The sequence below is a fragment of the Hemitrygon akajei genome, chromosome 3 (genome assembly GCF_048418815.1).
Source record: "Hemitrygon akajei chromosome 3, sHemAka1.3, whole genome shotgun sequence".
In the NCBI taxonomy this organism is placed as follows: Eukaryota; Metazoa; Chordata; class Chondrichthyes; order Myliobatiformes; family Dasyatidae; genus Hemitrygon; species Hemitrygon akajei.
This window is the reverse complement of record NC_133126.1, coordinates 26,413,415-26,427,214: the sequence shown is the minus strand read 5'-3', so window position 1 is coordinate 26,427,214 and position 13,800 is coordinate 26,413,415. Positions and strand designations below refer to the sequence as shown.

Genomic DNA, 13,800 nt, shown 5'->3' with positions numbered 1-13,800 from the left:
AGCCACAGGGCCAGACTCTGTGCCAGAGGCACGGCCACTGCCACTTCCCCCAGGTAGGCTGTTCCCACCCCCAACAGTACTCAAACAGGAGTACTTATTGTTCAGGGGTATAGCCACAAGGGTAGCCTCTAGTACCTGACTTCCCCTTCCCCCTCCTGAGTGTTACCCACTTGTCTGTCTCCCGCAGCCCTGGTGTGACCACCTGCCTATTTGACAGTCAATGTTTTGATTTGAGATGCTTCATTTGGACTGGTACAGTTCATAGAGATGCCTCCCCTCATAGAGCAGGATGTCTCCCATACCATCAGACCTTGTCACTTCAGGAGATCCTGACTGTTATCCAAATCCATAACTGCCTTCTTCCATCTCCTTCTGCAACAACAAGACATAGGAGCCATTTGTCTCATCTAGTCTACCTCACCATTTGATCATGGCTGATTTATTTTCCCACTCAACCCCATTCTCCAGCCTTCTCCCTGTAACCTTTGATACCCTTATGAATCAAGAACCTATCAATCTCTCCTTTAGATATACCCAATGACTTGGCCTCCATAGCTGTATGTGTGAATGAGGCCCACAGATTCACCGTCTTCTGGCTAAAGAACTTACTCCTTCATTTTTGCTCTAGAGGAATATATTCTGAGGCTGTGCCCTCTTGTCCTAGACTCCCTCACTATAGGAAACGAACTCTCCACATCCACTCTGTCTAGGTCTTATAGGTTTCAATGAGATTCCCCCTCTTTGTTCTAAACTCCAGGGAGTACAGACCCAGAACCATCAAACACTCCTCATATGTTAATCCTTTCATTCCTGTGAATTTCCCTGGGACCCTCTTCAATATCAGCTCATCCTTAGACCATAACATTGAGGCAGAATTAGGCCATTTGGCCCATTGAGTCTGCTCCACCATTTTATCATGGCTGATCCAATTTTCCTCTCAGACCCAGTCTCCTGCCTTTTCTCCTTATCCCTCATGGCCTGACTAATCAAGAATCTATCAACCTCTGCCTTAAATTCTTTCTTAGATAAGGGGGCCCAAAACGGCTCATAATACTCCAAATGTGGTCTGAGCAATACCTTATAAAACCTGAGTTCCAAGTTCTTACTTAACAAGCAAGACTCTGATTAACTCTGATCTCTTTCAAGGTCTGAATGCCAAGTGTGTAGACAACATTGGTACCTCACGGTTAGTCTCACAGCCCAAACAGAAGCCTTGGGTGAATGCACAGGTAGACTCCCTATGACAACCTTGTGACACTGCCTTCAAGTCCGGTGACAGAACAGCTCTCAGAGTAGCCAGCAGGAACCTTATCTTAGACACCAAGAGAGTAAAGACCAGCTATGCAGAAAAGATTCTGTCTGATAAAGATCCCCTGTGTATCTGGCTGGGGATTACAGGCATTACTGACTATGCAAGGGAAAACAGCGTCGACCGTACCAGTGACTCCTTTCACCCCCCTGATGCTCTAAAGAACTTTTATGCACACCTTGAGACATGCAACACAATGCCGGCCACAAAAGCTATCCCCCCCCCCCCCCCCATACCCCTTCAAAACTTCACTCCTCCAGGCTGCTGTCCCCACATGCTTCAAATCAGCCACCATCATCCCTGTTCCAACGAACTCATGAAGTGCTTTGAACGGCATTCCACCCCTCCCACGTGGGACACTCACCCAATATGCTTACTGACAGAACCACTGTACAACAGATGCCATAGCATCTGTCATGCACTGGCCCTGACACACCTAAAAAAACAAGGACATGTGTCAGAGAGCTGCTTCTGGATATGAGTTCGGCATTCAACACTGTCGTCCCACAGACCTTGGTGAACAAACTCCTGCTCCTAGGTCTAAATACACAACTGGGTGTTGGATTTCTGAATTAACAGACCTCATAGTCAGGATATACATCTACGCCTCCCTCGCCATCATCCTCATTATGGGTACCCCCAGGGCAGTGCGCTGAGCCCACTCTGCTCACATACCTGAGTCAACTTCGCTGATGAGACGGCCTACAGAGAAGAAGTGGGAGAATTCAGGGCCTGGTGCCTGGCAAAGAACCTCTTCTCTACTGTCAACAAGATGAAGGAGAAGGTTATTGACTTCAGTTGAACCTGCATTACTCACACCCCCTTTACATTGGCACGAAAGAGATGGAAACCGTGAGCAGTTTCAAACTCCTGGGAGGGCACATCTCACACAAACTCTCACGGCCGCCTACACTGTCAATAAAGCCCCCCCCCCACTTTTTGAGGTGGAGGGGGTGAAGAGAGCTTTGCACATCCATACTCATGTCATTCTAATAGACAGCATCCAAACAAGCTGCATCACTGTTTGGTACAGAAACTGCACCGCAGGAAGCCTCTATAATAGGTATGCAAAACCACTCAAAAATACACTGGCACCAGCCGCCCCATCATCAAGGAAAGTGCCTGTAACATCATGGAGGATCCCACACACCCTTCTCATGGACTGTTTGTCCCACAGACTCAAAAACATTTACTTTCCCCAGCAGTAAGGCCACTCAACTCCTCCACTACTTTATTATTTCCTGTCTGTCACCGTATGTACAGTGTAGTGCCACTTTTATCTCAATCTATGCACAGAAGCTATCTTCTGCATTTCTATTTATTAAATATAATGTTTATTATATTGAATAATTATAATCTAAAACGTAAGATATTATTATTCTTTATCTTTCGTGATTTTGTGCTGCATCGGATCTGGAGTAACAATTATTTTGTTCTCCTTACACTCTGTACAGGAAATGACATTAAAAAATTGGTCCGCGTTAATACAATTGAACGCGACGGTGCAAGTTCTCACGGAAGTCGGAGCGCCTGCAGTACCGGCCGCCGCCACATGGCGGGGCAATAGACGCTACAATGCTTGGAGTTGCCCTAAGGTGAGAGAGACGCTGCAGTCCCTGGAAACGCCGTCGTGTCAAGAGCGGGAACTGCAGTCCCAGGTGCCACCGCCAGAGCGGGAGCAGGCGCTGCGTCCCTGGAAACGCCGCCGTGTCAGGAGCGAGTAGCGCTGCAGTCCCGGCAACCGTCGCCAGAGCAGGGGCGGGCGCTACAGTCCCGGTCCTCCCGGCCCCGCTCCGGCGCATACCGGCCCCTGCCGCTGAAATGGCCGCTAAGAAGTCCGGAACGCGGCTGGAGATCGAGATTGAGCGCTGCCGCAACGAGTGCCTGTGGGAGAAGATCCCAGAGCTCGTCAAGCAACTGTCAGCAAAACTCATCGGCAACGGTAAGGATGCCGCGGCCTAGACGCTCATTCAGCTGACAGTGCGTGGGGGCCCATCCGGTCGGGAACAGCAGCATATACTCCGACCGGCAGCAGCGGGATTTGGCCCGGGTCCCCGGATGGTGTTACCCGCAGTTTTTCAGTGAGTTTTCAGCTCAGGTTCACAGAGCCGGCATTGGCCGGGGTCGAACTGGGGACCGGAACTATACTGCAGCGGAGAGATGGCTGGACCCTGGCCCCGCCCCCTCTGTCCGTCAACCGCTCTCTATTTCCATCATCCTTCTCCTTTCTCCCCTCCCCTCCCCTCCCCCTCTCCCTCCCCTCCCTCTCTCCCCCTCTCCCCTCCCCCTCCCCCTCTCCCCTCCCCTCTCCCTCTCCCCTCCCCTCTCCCTCTCCCCTCCCCTCTCCCTCTCCCTCTCCCCCTCCCCCTCCCCTCCCCCTCTCCTCCTCCCACCACTCCCCTCCATCTCCCCTGCCTCCCCTCCCCCCTCCCCTGTACAAAGTCCATTAAGGCTTTTGTATATTCAGCTGATGGGAAGAGGAGACAAGAAAATGTCTTGGTTGGGACTTGCAGGAGCAACAGATACAATGTAGCCATGGTTCTGATGGCCACCTTTGTGAGTGGAGACTGGGTAGTGGGGACAGACAACCTCAGCATATAATGCAACTTACTGTTTATGTAGGGTGAAGGATGGCTATGGCTTCATTGCTGCAGAATGGTTGAACTTTGCAGCGTCACCTGTCCCTCACGGTAAAGTTTCTGTCGAGAAACACCTTTAACCACAGACAGTTTGTTGGAGGAACTCAGCGGGAACCAGGATGCAGGGTTTCAACCTGGAACATTGACAGTTCCTTTCTGCTGCACATGCTGCTCAACCTGCTGACTTCCTCCAGCAAATTGTTGCTCCTGCTACCAGCATCAGCAGACTGTTGTGTTTGCCATTTCAGCACAAGTCAGTCAGTAGTCCATTGGAGCAAAAGGATTGCAAAGGACAAAGCCAGCCCTCTGGAAGATCAGCATGTGTGGAGCCAAAGGCAAGGGGGGAAATCTTAAATGTACTTTTTCCATCTGTATTTACTGAGTCTGTGGAAGTAAGACCAAACGGCATCAACTTCATGTACTCTATACAGATTTCAGAGGAGAAGGTGTTCACCGGCTTGAGGCAAATCATGGTGGATAAATCCCCAGGGCTTAACAAGGTTCCTTTGGACCCTGTGGGAGGCAAGTGCAGAAGTTGCAAGGGCCCTAGCAGAGATATTTTAATCATCCTTAATGACAGATGAGACGCCGGAGGATTGGAGGAAAGCCAATGTTGTTCCGTTGTTTAAGAAATAAACACGTAAATGTTAGGCCAGTGAGCCTGATATCAGTAGTGGGAAAGTTATTGGAAGGTATTCTGAGAGACTGGATATCTGAGGATTTGGATGGACGTGGACTGATAGCATGGTTTTGTGCTTGGTAGGTCATGTCTAATCAATCTTTTAGAGATCTTCAAGGAAGTCATCAGGAAAGTTGATGAAGGCAAGGCAGTGGATATTGTCTACACGAACTTGTAACAAGGCTTTGACAAGATCCTGTATGGGAGGTTGGTCAAAAAGGTTTAGCATTCAAGATGAGGTAGAAAATTGGATAAGACCTTGGCTTTGTAGAAGTCAAAGAGCGGTTGTGGTTGGTTGGCCTCTCTGATTGGAGGCCTGTGATTGTGATTGTGCCATAGGGATCAGTGCTGGGTCCATTGTTGTTTGTCATCTATATCAATCTGGTTTACTTGGTCAGCAAATTGGCAGATGATGCTTAAGATTGGAAGTATAGTGGACAGTGAGGAAATCTGTCATGGCTTTCAGTGGGATCTGAACCAGCTGGAAAAATGGACTGAATAGCAGATAGAATTTAATGCAGACAAGTGTGAGGTATTGCATTTTGGTAGGACTAGCCAGGGTAGGTCTTATACAGTGAACAATAGGGCACTGAAGAATGCCATAGAACAAAGGGATCTGGTAATACTGGTCCATAATCCATTGAAAGTGGCACCACAGGTTGATAGGGTTGTAAAGAAAGCTTTTGGCACATTGACCTTCATAAATCATAGTAATGAGTACAGAAGGTGGAATGTTATGTTGAAGTTATATAAGACGTTAGTGAGGTTTAATTTGGAGTATTGTGTGTAGTTTTGGTCACCGACCTACAGGGAAGATGTAAGTAAGGTTTAAAAGTACAGAGAAAATTTACAAGGATGCTGCTGGGTTTGGAGGACCTGAGTTATAAGAAAGGATTGAATAGGTTAGGACTTTATTCCTTGGAACATAGAATATTAACAGGAGATTTGATAGAGGTATACAAAATTATGAGGGATATTAATAGGGTAAGTGCAAGCAAGCTTTTTCCACTGGGGTAGGGTGGGACTACAACTAGAAGTCATGGGTCAAGAGTGAAAAGTGAAAAGTTTCAAGGAAACATGGGGGTGGGGGATCATCAGAGGATCGTGAGTCTGGAGCAAGCTGCCAGTGCAAGTGGTGCATGTGAGCTCCACTTCAACATTTAAGAGAAGTTTGGATAGGTACATAGATGATAGGGCTATGGTCCAGGTGCAGGATGACGTGAGTAGGCAGTTTAATTGATTTGCCATGGACAAGATGGACCGAAGGGCTTGTTGCTGTGCTGTCCTTTTCTATGACTCAATGACAAGAAACATACTTAAGGCCCTGCACAGAGAGATGGTAGATTCAGTGCAATAGTTTCCTGAGCAGTCTTAAAAATCACTTAGCAGGACGACTCCTCCCCTTCCTCTTCATACAGTCATAGAGCACTATAACACATAAATAGGCCCCTCAGCCCATCTAGTTCATACCTAATTATTATTCTATCTAGTTTAAGAGACCCACATCTGGACCTTAGCTCTCCATACCCCTCCCATCCAAATACTAATCCAAACTTCTCCCAAATATTGCATTCGAGCCTGCATCCACCAGTTCTGCTGGGCAGCTCATTCCACACTCTCTACACCCTTTAAGTGTAGAAGTTCCCCCTCAGATTCCCCTTAAATATTTCACCTTAACCTATGACCTCTGGCTCTAGTCTCAACCAATCTTCATGGAAAAACCCTGTTTTGCTCTTGGACAGCAAGGCCTCGCATGTCTGGTGGTGAGAAGACCCCTGGCAGATGCTTCATCCCACTACCTTCAAGGTTGCTGCGATAGTGCATGTGATGGTCCTAGTGTGTTTGCCAAGAAGGTCTGGAAAGAGATGCAGTGGTTTTCAGTTATTTAAACCATCACTTAATTGGGACAACTCTTAAAAAAACAAAAGATAATTGAGAAAATAGCTGGGATTCCTGTTCTTTGTTTCGAGCACTATGCCACTTCATTGGGGCAGTAGACTGTTGCTGTGCAGTTTTTAACTAGTGTCAGATGTGTGCAGTTGTGTGGCTGTTAGACACCACACTGTGCTTAGAGTGAACAGTTTATAAATAGCATTAGTTGTGTATGCCTGTGCTATCCATTTGGGCTGACAGGCACTGATTCAAAACGCAGAGATTTTTGACTTTGAAGAATTTCATACTCTTGCCAAGATGCCATGAAAAGATTTGACATTAGCAGAAAAAATTGCCCTAGGTGTCTGTGCTGGTTTTGTTCATTTATAGAAACATAGAAAACCTACAGCACAATACAGGCCCTTCAGCCCACAAAGTTGTGCAGAACTCGTCTGGGAGAAATTCAGAGCCCAGCAGAGGAGGACAAAGGACTTAATTAGGAAAGGGAAAAAAGATTATGAGAGAAAGCTGGCAGGGAACATAAAAACTGACTGTAAAAGCATTTATAGATACGTGAAAAGAAAAAGATTGGTCAAAACAAATGTAGGTCCTTTACAATCAGAAACAGGTGAATTGATTATAGGGAACAAAGACATGGCAGACCAATTGAATAACTACTTTGGTTCTGTCTTCACTAAGGAGGACATAAATAATCTTCCGGAAATAGTAAGGGACCAAGGGTCTAGTGAGATGGAGGAACTGAGGGAAATACATGTTAGTAGGGAAGTGGTGTTAGGTAAATTGAAGGGATTAAAGGCAGATAAATCCCCAGGGCCAGATGGTCTGCATCCCAGAGTGCTTAAGGAAGTAGCCCAAGAAATAGTGGATGCATTAGTGATAATTTTTCAAAACTCCTTAGATTCTGGATTAGTTCCTGAGGATTGGAGGGTGGAGGGTAACCCCACTTTTTAAAAATGGAGGGAGAGAGAAACCGGGGAATTCTAGACCGGTTAGTCTGACATCGGTGGTAGGGAAAATGCTAGAGTCGGTTATCAAAGATGTGATAACAGCACATTTGGAAAGAGGTGAAATCATCGGACAAAGTCAGCATGGATTTGTGAAAGGAAAATCACGTCTGATGAATCTTATAGAATTTTTTGAAGATGTAACTGGTAGAGTGGATAGGGGAGAGCCAGTTGATGTGGTATATTTAGATTTTCAAAATGCTTTTGACAAGGTCCCACACAGGAGATTAATGTGCAAACTTAAAGCACAAGGTATTGAGGGTATGGTATTGATGTGGATAGAGAATTGGTTGGCAGACAGGAAGCAAAGAGTGGGAGTAAACGGAACCTTTTCAAAATGGCAGGCAGTGACTAGTGGAGTACCGCAAGGCTCAGTGCTGGGACCCCAGTTGTTTACAATATATATTAATGATTTAGACGAGGGAATTAAATGCAGCATCTCCAAGTTTGCGGATGACACGAAGCTGGGCAGCGGTGTTAGCTGTGAGGAGGATGCTAAGAGGATGAAAGGTGACGGATAGGTTGGGTGAGTGGGCAAATTCATGGCAGATGCAATTTAATGTGGATAAATGTGAGGTTATCCACTTTGGTTGCAAGAACAGGAAAACAGATTATTATCTGAATGGTGGATGATTAGGAAAAGGGGAGATGCAGCGAGACCTGGGTGCATTGTACACCAGTCATTGAAGGTGGGCATGCAGGTACAGCAGGTGGTGAAAAAGGCAAATGGTATGTTGGCATTCATAGCAAAAGGATTTGAGTACAGGAGCAGGGAGGTTCTACTGCAGTTGTACAAGGCCTTGGTGAGACCGTGTCTAGAATATTGTGTGCAGTTTTGGTCCCCTAATCTGAGGAAAGACATTCTTGCCATAGAGGGAGTACAGAGAAGGTTCACCAGATTGATTCCTGGGATGGCAGGACTTTCATATGAAGAAAGACTGGATCGACTAGGCTTATACTCACTGGAATTTAGAAGATTGAAGGGGGATCTTATTGAAACGTATAAAATTCTAAAGGGATTGGACAGGCTAGATGCAGGAAGATTGTTTCTGATGTTGGGGAAGTCCAGAACGAGGAGTCACAGTTTAAGGATAAAGGGGAAGCCTTTTAGGACCGAGATGAGGAGAAACTTCTTCACACAGAGAGCGGTGAATCTGTGGAATTCTCTGCCACAGGAAACAGTTGAGGCCGGTTCATTGGCTATATTTAAGAGGAAGTTAGATATGGCCCTTGTGGCTAAAGGGATCGGGGGTATGGAGAGAAGGCAGGTACAGGGTTTTGAGTTGGATGATCAGCCATGATCATACTGAATGGCGGTGCAGGCTCAAAGGGCTGAATGGCCTACTCCTGCACCTATTTTCTATGTTTCTATGTCCCTACCTTAGAAAATACTAGGCTTACCTATAGCCCTCTATTTTACTAAGCTCCATGTACCTGTCTAAAAGCCTCTTAAAAGACCCTATCATATCCACCTCCACCACCATTGCCGGCAGCCCATTCCATGCACTCACCACTCTCTGAGTAAAAAAAACTTACCACTGACATCTCCACTGTACCTACTCCGCAGCACCTTAAACCTGTGTCCTCTTGTGGCAACCATTTCAGCCCTGGGAAAAAGCCTCTGACTATCTACACAATCAATGTCTCTCATCATCTTGTACACCTCTATCAGGTCACCTCTCATCCTCCTTCGCTCCAAGGAGAAAAGGCTGAGTTCACTCAACCTATTCTCATGAAGCATGCTCCCCAATCTAGGCAACATCCTTGTAAATCTCCTCTGCACCCTTTCTATGGCTTCCACATCCTTCCTGCCCTGGTTCATTTCCCAATATCAAATCAAGTACAGCCACTCCTCTTGTAGGCTTATCTACATGCTGTGTCAAGAAACATTCCTGAACACACCTAACAAACTCCACCCCATCTAAACTCCTCGCTTGAGGGAGATGCTAATCGATATTTGGGAATTAAAATCTCTTATCACAACAACTCTGTTATTATTACACCTTTCCAGGAGCTGTTTCCCTATCTGCTCCTCGATATCCCTGTTACTAATAGACGGCCTATAAAAAACACCCAGTAAAGTTATTGACACCTTCTTGTTCCTAACCCCCACCTACAGAGACTCCGTAGACAATCCCTTCATGTCTTCCACTTTTTTTGCAGCTGTGACACTATCTCTGATCAACAGTGCCACGCCCCCACCTCTTTTGCCTCCTTCCCTGTCCTTTCTGAAACATCTAAAGCCTGGCACTTGAAGTAACCATTACTGTCCCTGAGTCATCCAAGTCAATGCAATGGCCACCACATCATAGCTCCAAATACTGATCCACGCTCTAAGCTCATCCTCTTTGTTCACAACACTCCTTGCATTAAAATAGACCCATCTCAAACCTTTGGGCCGAGCACATCCCTTCTCTATCACCTGCCTATCCTCCCTCACACACTGTCTACAAGCTTTCAATATTTGTGAGCCAACCTCCTCTTCCCCAGTCTCTTCAGTTCAGTTCCCACTCCCCAACAGTTCTATTTTAAACTCTTCCCAGAAGCCTTAGCAAACCTCTCCGCCAAGATATTGGTCCCCCTGGGATTCAAGTGCAACCCATCCTTTTTGTACAGGTCACACCTACCCCAAAAGATGTCCAAATGATCCAGAAATCTGAATCCCTGTCCCTTGCTCCAATCCCTCAACCACACGTTTATCTTCCACCTCATCCTATTCCTATTCTCACTGTCGCATGGCACAGGCAGTAATCCGGAGGTCCTGTTTCTCAACTTTCTTCCTAACTCCCTGTAGTCTTTTTTCAGGACCCCTTCTCTTTTCCTACCTATGTCGTTGGTACCAATATGTACCACGACCTCTGGCTGTTCTCCCTCTCACCGCAGGATATCTTGGACATGATCTGAAACATCCTGGACCCTGGCACCTAGGAGGCAAACTACCATCCAAGTTTCTTTCCTGCGTCCACAGAATCGCTTGTGTGACCCCCTAATTATAGAGTCCCCTATCACTACTGCCTTCCTCTTCCTTTCCCTATCCGTCTGAGCCACAGGGCCAGACTCTGTGCCAGACGCACGGCCACTGCCACTTCCCCCAGGTAGGCTGTCTCCCCCCCCCCCCCCACCTCCAACAGTACTTATTGTCAAGGGGTACAGCCACAGGGGTACTCTCTAGTACCTGACTCTTCCCCTTCCCCCTCCTGATTGTGTCCCACTTGTCTGTCTCTCATGGCCCAGGTGTGACTACCTTGCCTATAACTCCTCTCTATCACCTCCTCGCTTTCCCTGACCAGGCGAAGGTCATCGAGCTGCATCTCCAGTTCCCTAACACGGTCCCTCAGGAGCTGCAACTCAACACATCTGGTGCAGATATGGCCATCTGGGAGGCTGGGAGATTCCAGGACACCCCACATCTGACACTGAGCACAGAAAACTGGCTTCACACACATACTTTCTATCTCTCCTTGTTACTGTCTAAGCCCATTCAGCCAAAGCCCTATCGCCATGCTGCCTCTCACACCGCTGCCCGCTGGATATGGCTGCCTTCTTTTTAAGCCTTTCGTGCTCTACTGGCTGACGTCACGCGCCTGCGCAGTCTCGCCTTTCTTTAACCCGAGTAATAAAAAAACTCCCTTCGCTCTGAAAAAAATCCGCAGTTCACTCGCAGCCATCTTGCTCCGAGTCAAAAGTACACAGTAGAGTACACTGAATTCCTCTGTCGATAACTATTGTGAACTAGGACACAGTTTTATAGTTCTGTAGTAGTATTGGCAGTTCTAATTTGTTCTGTATTTCAATTAAATACATATTTTTTTCCTCAGTTAAATGTTGTCTTTTTTATCCCTTTTTAACAATTTTCATGGAACTTCGGCTAATTGGGAAAACTGCTTCACTGGGCCGAAACATTATTGGTCTCGATGTGTCCAAATTAACCAGAATCTATTTTATATTGTAATTGCATGTATTGATTTGCTTGGTACAATGGCTGAAGATCATGTCATCTCCTTTTATCATTTATATCAACAATAAAAAACATTTTGTGGAAAACATCTTTTTGCTCCTTCCTAAGGAGAGAGAAAAGTTAAGTTAGATTATTTAAAGCTCTTAAGGGTGGCTTGGTAGTATCGTCGTTAGCATGATGCTTTACAACACCAGCAACCCAGATTCAATTCCTGCCGCTGTCTGTAAGGAGTTTGTATGTTCTCCCCGTGCCCGAGTGGGTTTCCTCTGGATGCTCCAGTTTCCATCCATATTCCAGTGAATAGGTTAATTGGTCACGTTAGTGTAATTGGATGGTGTGGACTCGATGGGCTAGAAGGGTCTGTTACTGTGCTGTATCCCTGAATCTGAATCTAAAAGGCTTTTTCATAAATCAGTGTAGCCATGAATACTTTCTAAAGTTGAGCTTGCCTGCAATAATCTCTATGGTGTGTGTACAGGAAATTCCCACAAGGAGTAGTGAGATATGTGACTGATTTTAAACATTGGGCCAGAAATGTATCATGGTGAGGGCACTGTTGAGGATATTTTGACAAATGTTATGAGGCACAAACTCAGCTTCCACTCCACTGTTAGCAGACTCTTGAACAGACCTCTTGTATGATATGTTTGGCCTCACAAATCTACCTCATCTCATCCTTTATCTTTTACCTGAACTGTGCTCTTTCTAGGATCAATTTTATTCACTATATACCTTTACAAGTATTAGGAATTTACTGTGGTGTGTTGGGTCAGGGCATGACATGAATCGAAAACAACAACAACAATGATAAAGAAAAAGGAATTATACGAAAATAAAGTTAGAGGTTAAAGTATAGATATGGAATAAAATGTATATAAAATGATCAGGGATCTGCCTGGGAGAAGACACTTTTAAGATGTCATAAAGTTATTGTTTTAGAGGCCCCATAGCACTTTCCAGAAGGGTACTTTTGGAAAAAGCAGTTTGCAGTATGGGTAGTGTCTTTCAGTAGCTTTCCCACTTTATTCTGCATTATTAATGTTTTAGTTTCTTAAATTTAGACAATATCCCTCAAAAGATAATTGGCAGGTCAGCTTTTTAAAACTGAACTCCTAAACTGTGGAATTCAATACCTAAAACCATAAAGGATGAAGACTTTGTTGGCACTTTTAAACACCAGCTCAAATCCAATTTATTTAATCTTTGTTTCTAACTAACTTATTTTTGTCTTTTATTTTCATGTTTGTTCTTTATTCCATTGTAAAGCACTTCGAACTGCATCGTTAGTATGAAAAATCCTCTATAAATAAGCTATTATTATCATAGTTGTTATTAGCTTATTCTAGTGCAGTACACTATGCAACAGTATGCAAGACAAGTTTTTTTTACTGTATCGTGGTATATGTGCCAATAATAAACCAATATCAATATAACAGAATGCTACTACAATGAAATATCACAGTATAGAACAGGGGTTGAAACTGTGACCTTCCGACTCAGAGGCACAAGTAATTTTAACTGAGTGTCTGTTGACTTGCGTTGTTTGGTGACCTCTTGTTTCTTCTGCACTGTATTCATCCTCAACCCGGCAGCTACATTCACATCAATAAGGACCAAGATTCAAGAGGTAGTTTAGGTAGATTTTTATTGATTCTGTTGTATTTAATTGCTCCATTGTGAATGCCTGCAAGAAAATGAATTTTGGTAGTATATCGTGACGTATGTATATGTACTTTGATGATAAATTTACTTTAAACTTTGCATGTTTTAACAATTCAAATTAATCCACTTCAACCTGACAGAATAAGAAGTCAGAAGACATGCTCCCTCAGATTAGGTTAGATGATAGTACGAGGGGTGATTGATAAGTTTGTGGCCTAAGGCAGGAGTCAATCTTAGAAAACCTAGCACATTTATTTTTCAACATAGTCCCCTCCTACATTTATACACTTAGTCCAGCGGTCGTGGAGCATACGGATCCCTTCTTTGTAGAAGTCGGTGTCTTGGACCTCCAGAAGTGGTCCAGAGCAAGGGTGATTGTTGAGTTCATGGCCTAAGGTAGAAGATGAGTTATTACCTTCAAACTTTCTGCATAATCACTCAAAGAGTTGAACTGCACGTGCGTGTAACGAGAGCTGTATAACTCATCTCCTTCTACTTTAGGCCACAAACTTATCAATCACCCCTCGTATATTAACTTTGTGACATGTGCGTCGAAACATACAGCTGACTGCGCTGTTTCTTATCAAACTAAATCGGTGAGGATTGTGGATTGCCATGATTCTGGCGCCAACATAGCTTGTTCACAGCTTATTAAC

At 45.1% G+C, this 13,800-nt stretch overlaps 1 protein-coding gene across 1 annotated transcript in view; it reads left to right on the top strand.

Moving 5' to 3' along the window:
* Window positions 1-2,687: 2,687 nt before the first annotated feature.
* Window positions 2,688-13,800, top strand: part of ttc7b (tetratricopeptide repeat domain 7B) — a 470,560-nt gene continuing 459,447 nt past the window's right edge. The window contains exon 1 of the mRNA XM_073039387.1: window positions 2,688-3,251. Coding sequence (XP_072895488.1) covers window positions 3,131-3,251 — 121 coding nt within the window. The 5' untranslated portion in view covers window positions 2,688-3,130. The remainder of the gene's footprint in view (window positions 3,252-13,800) is intronic.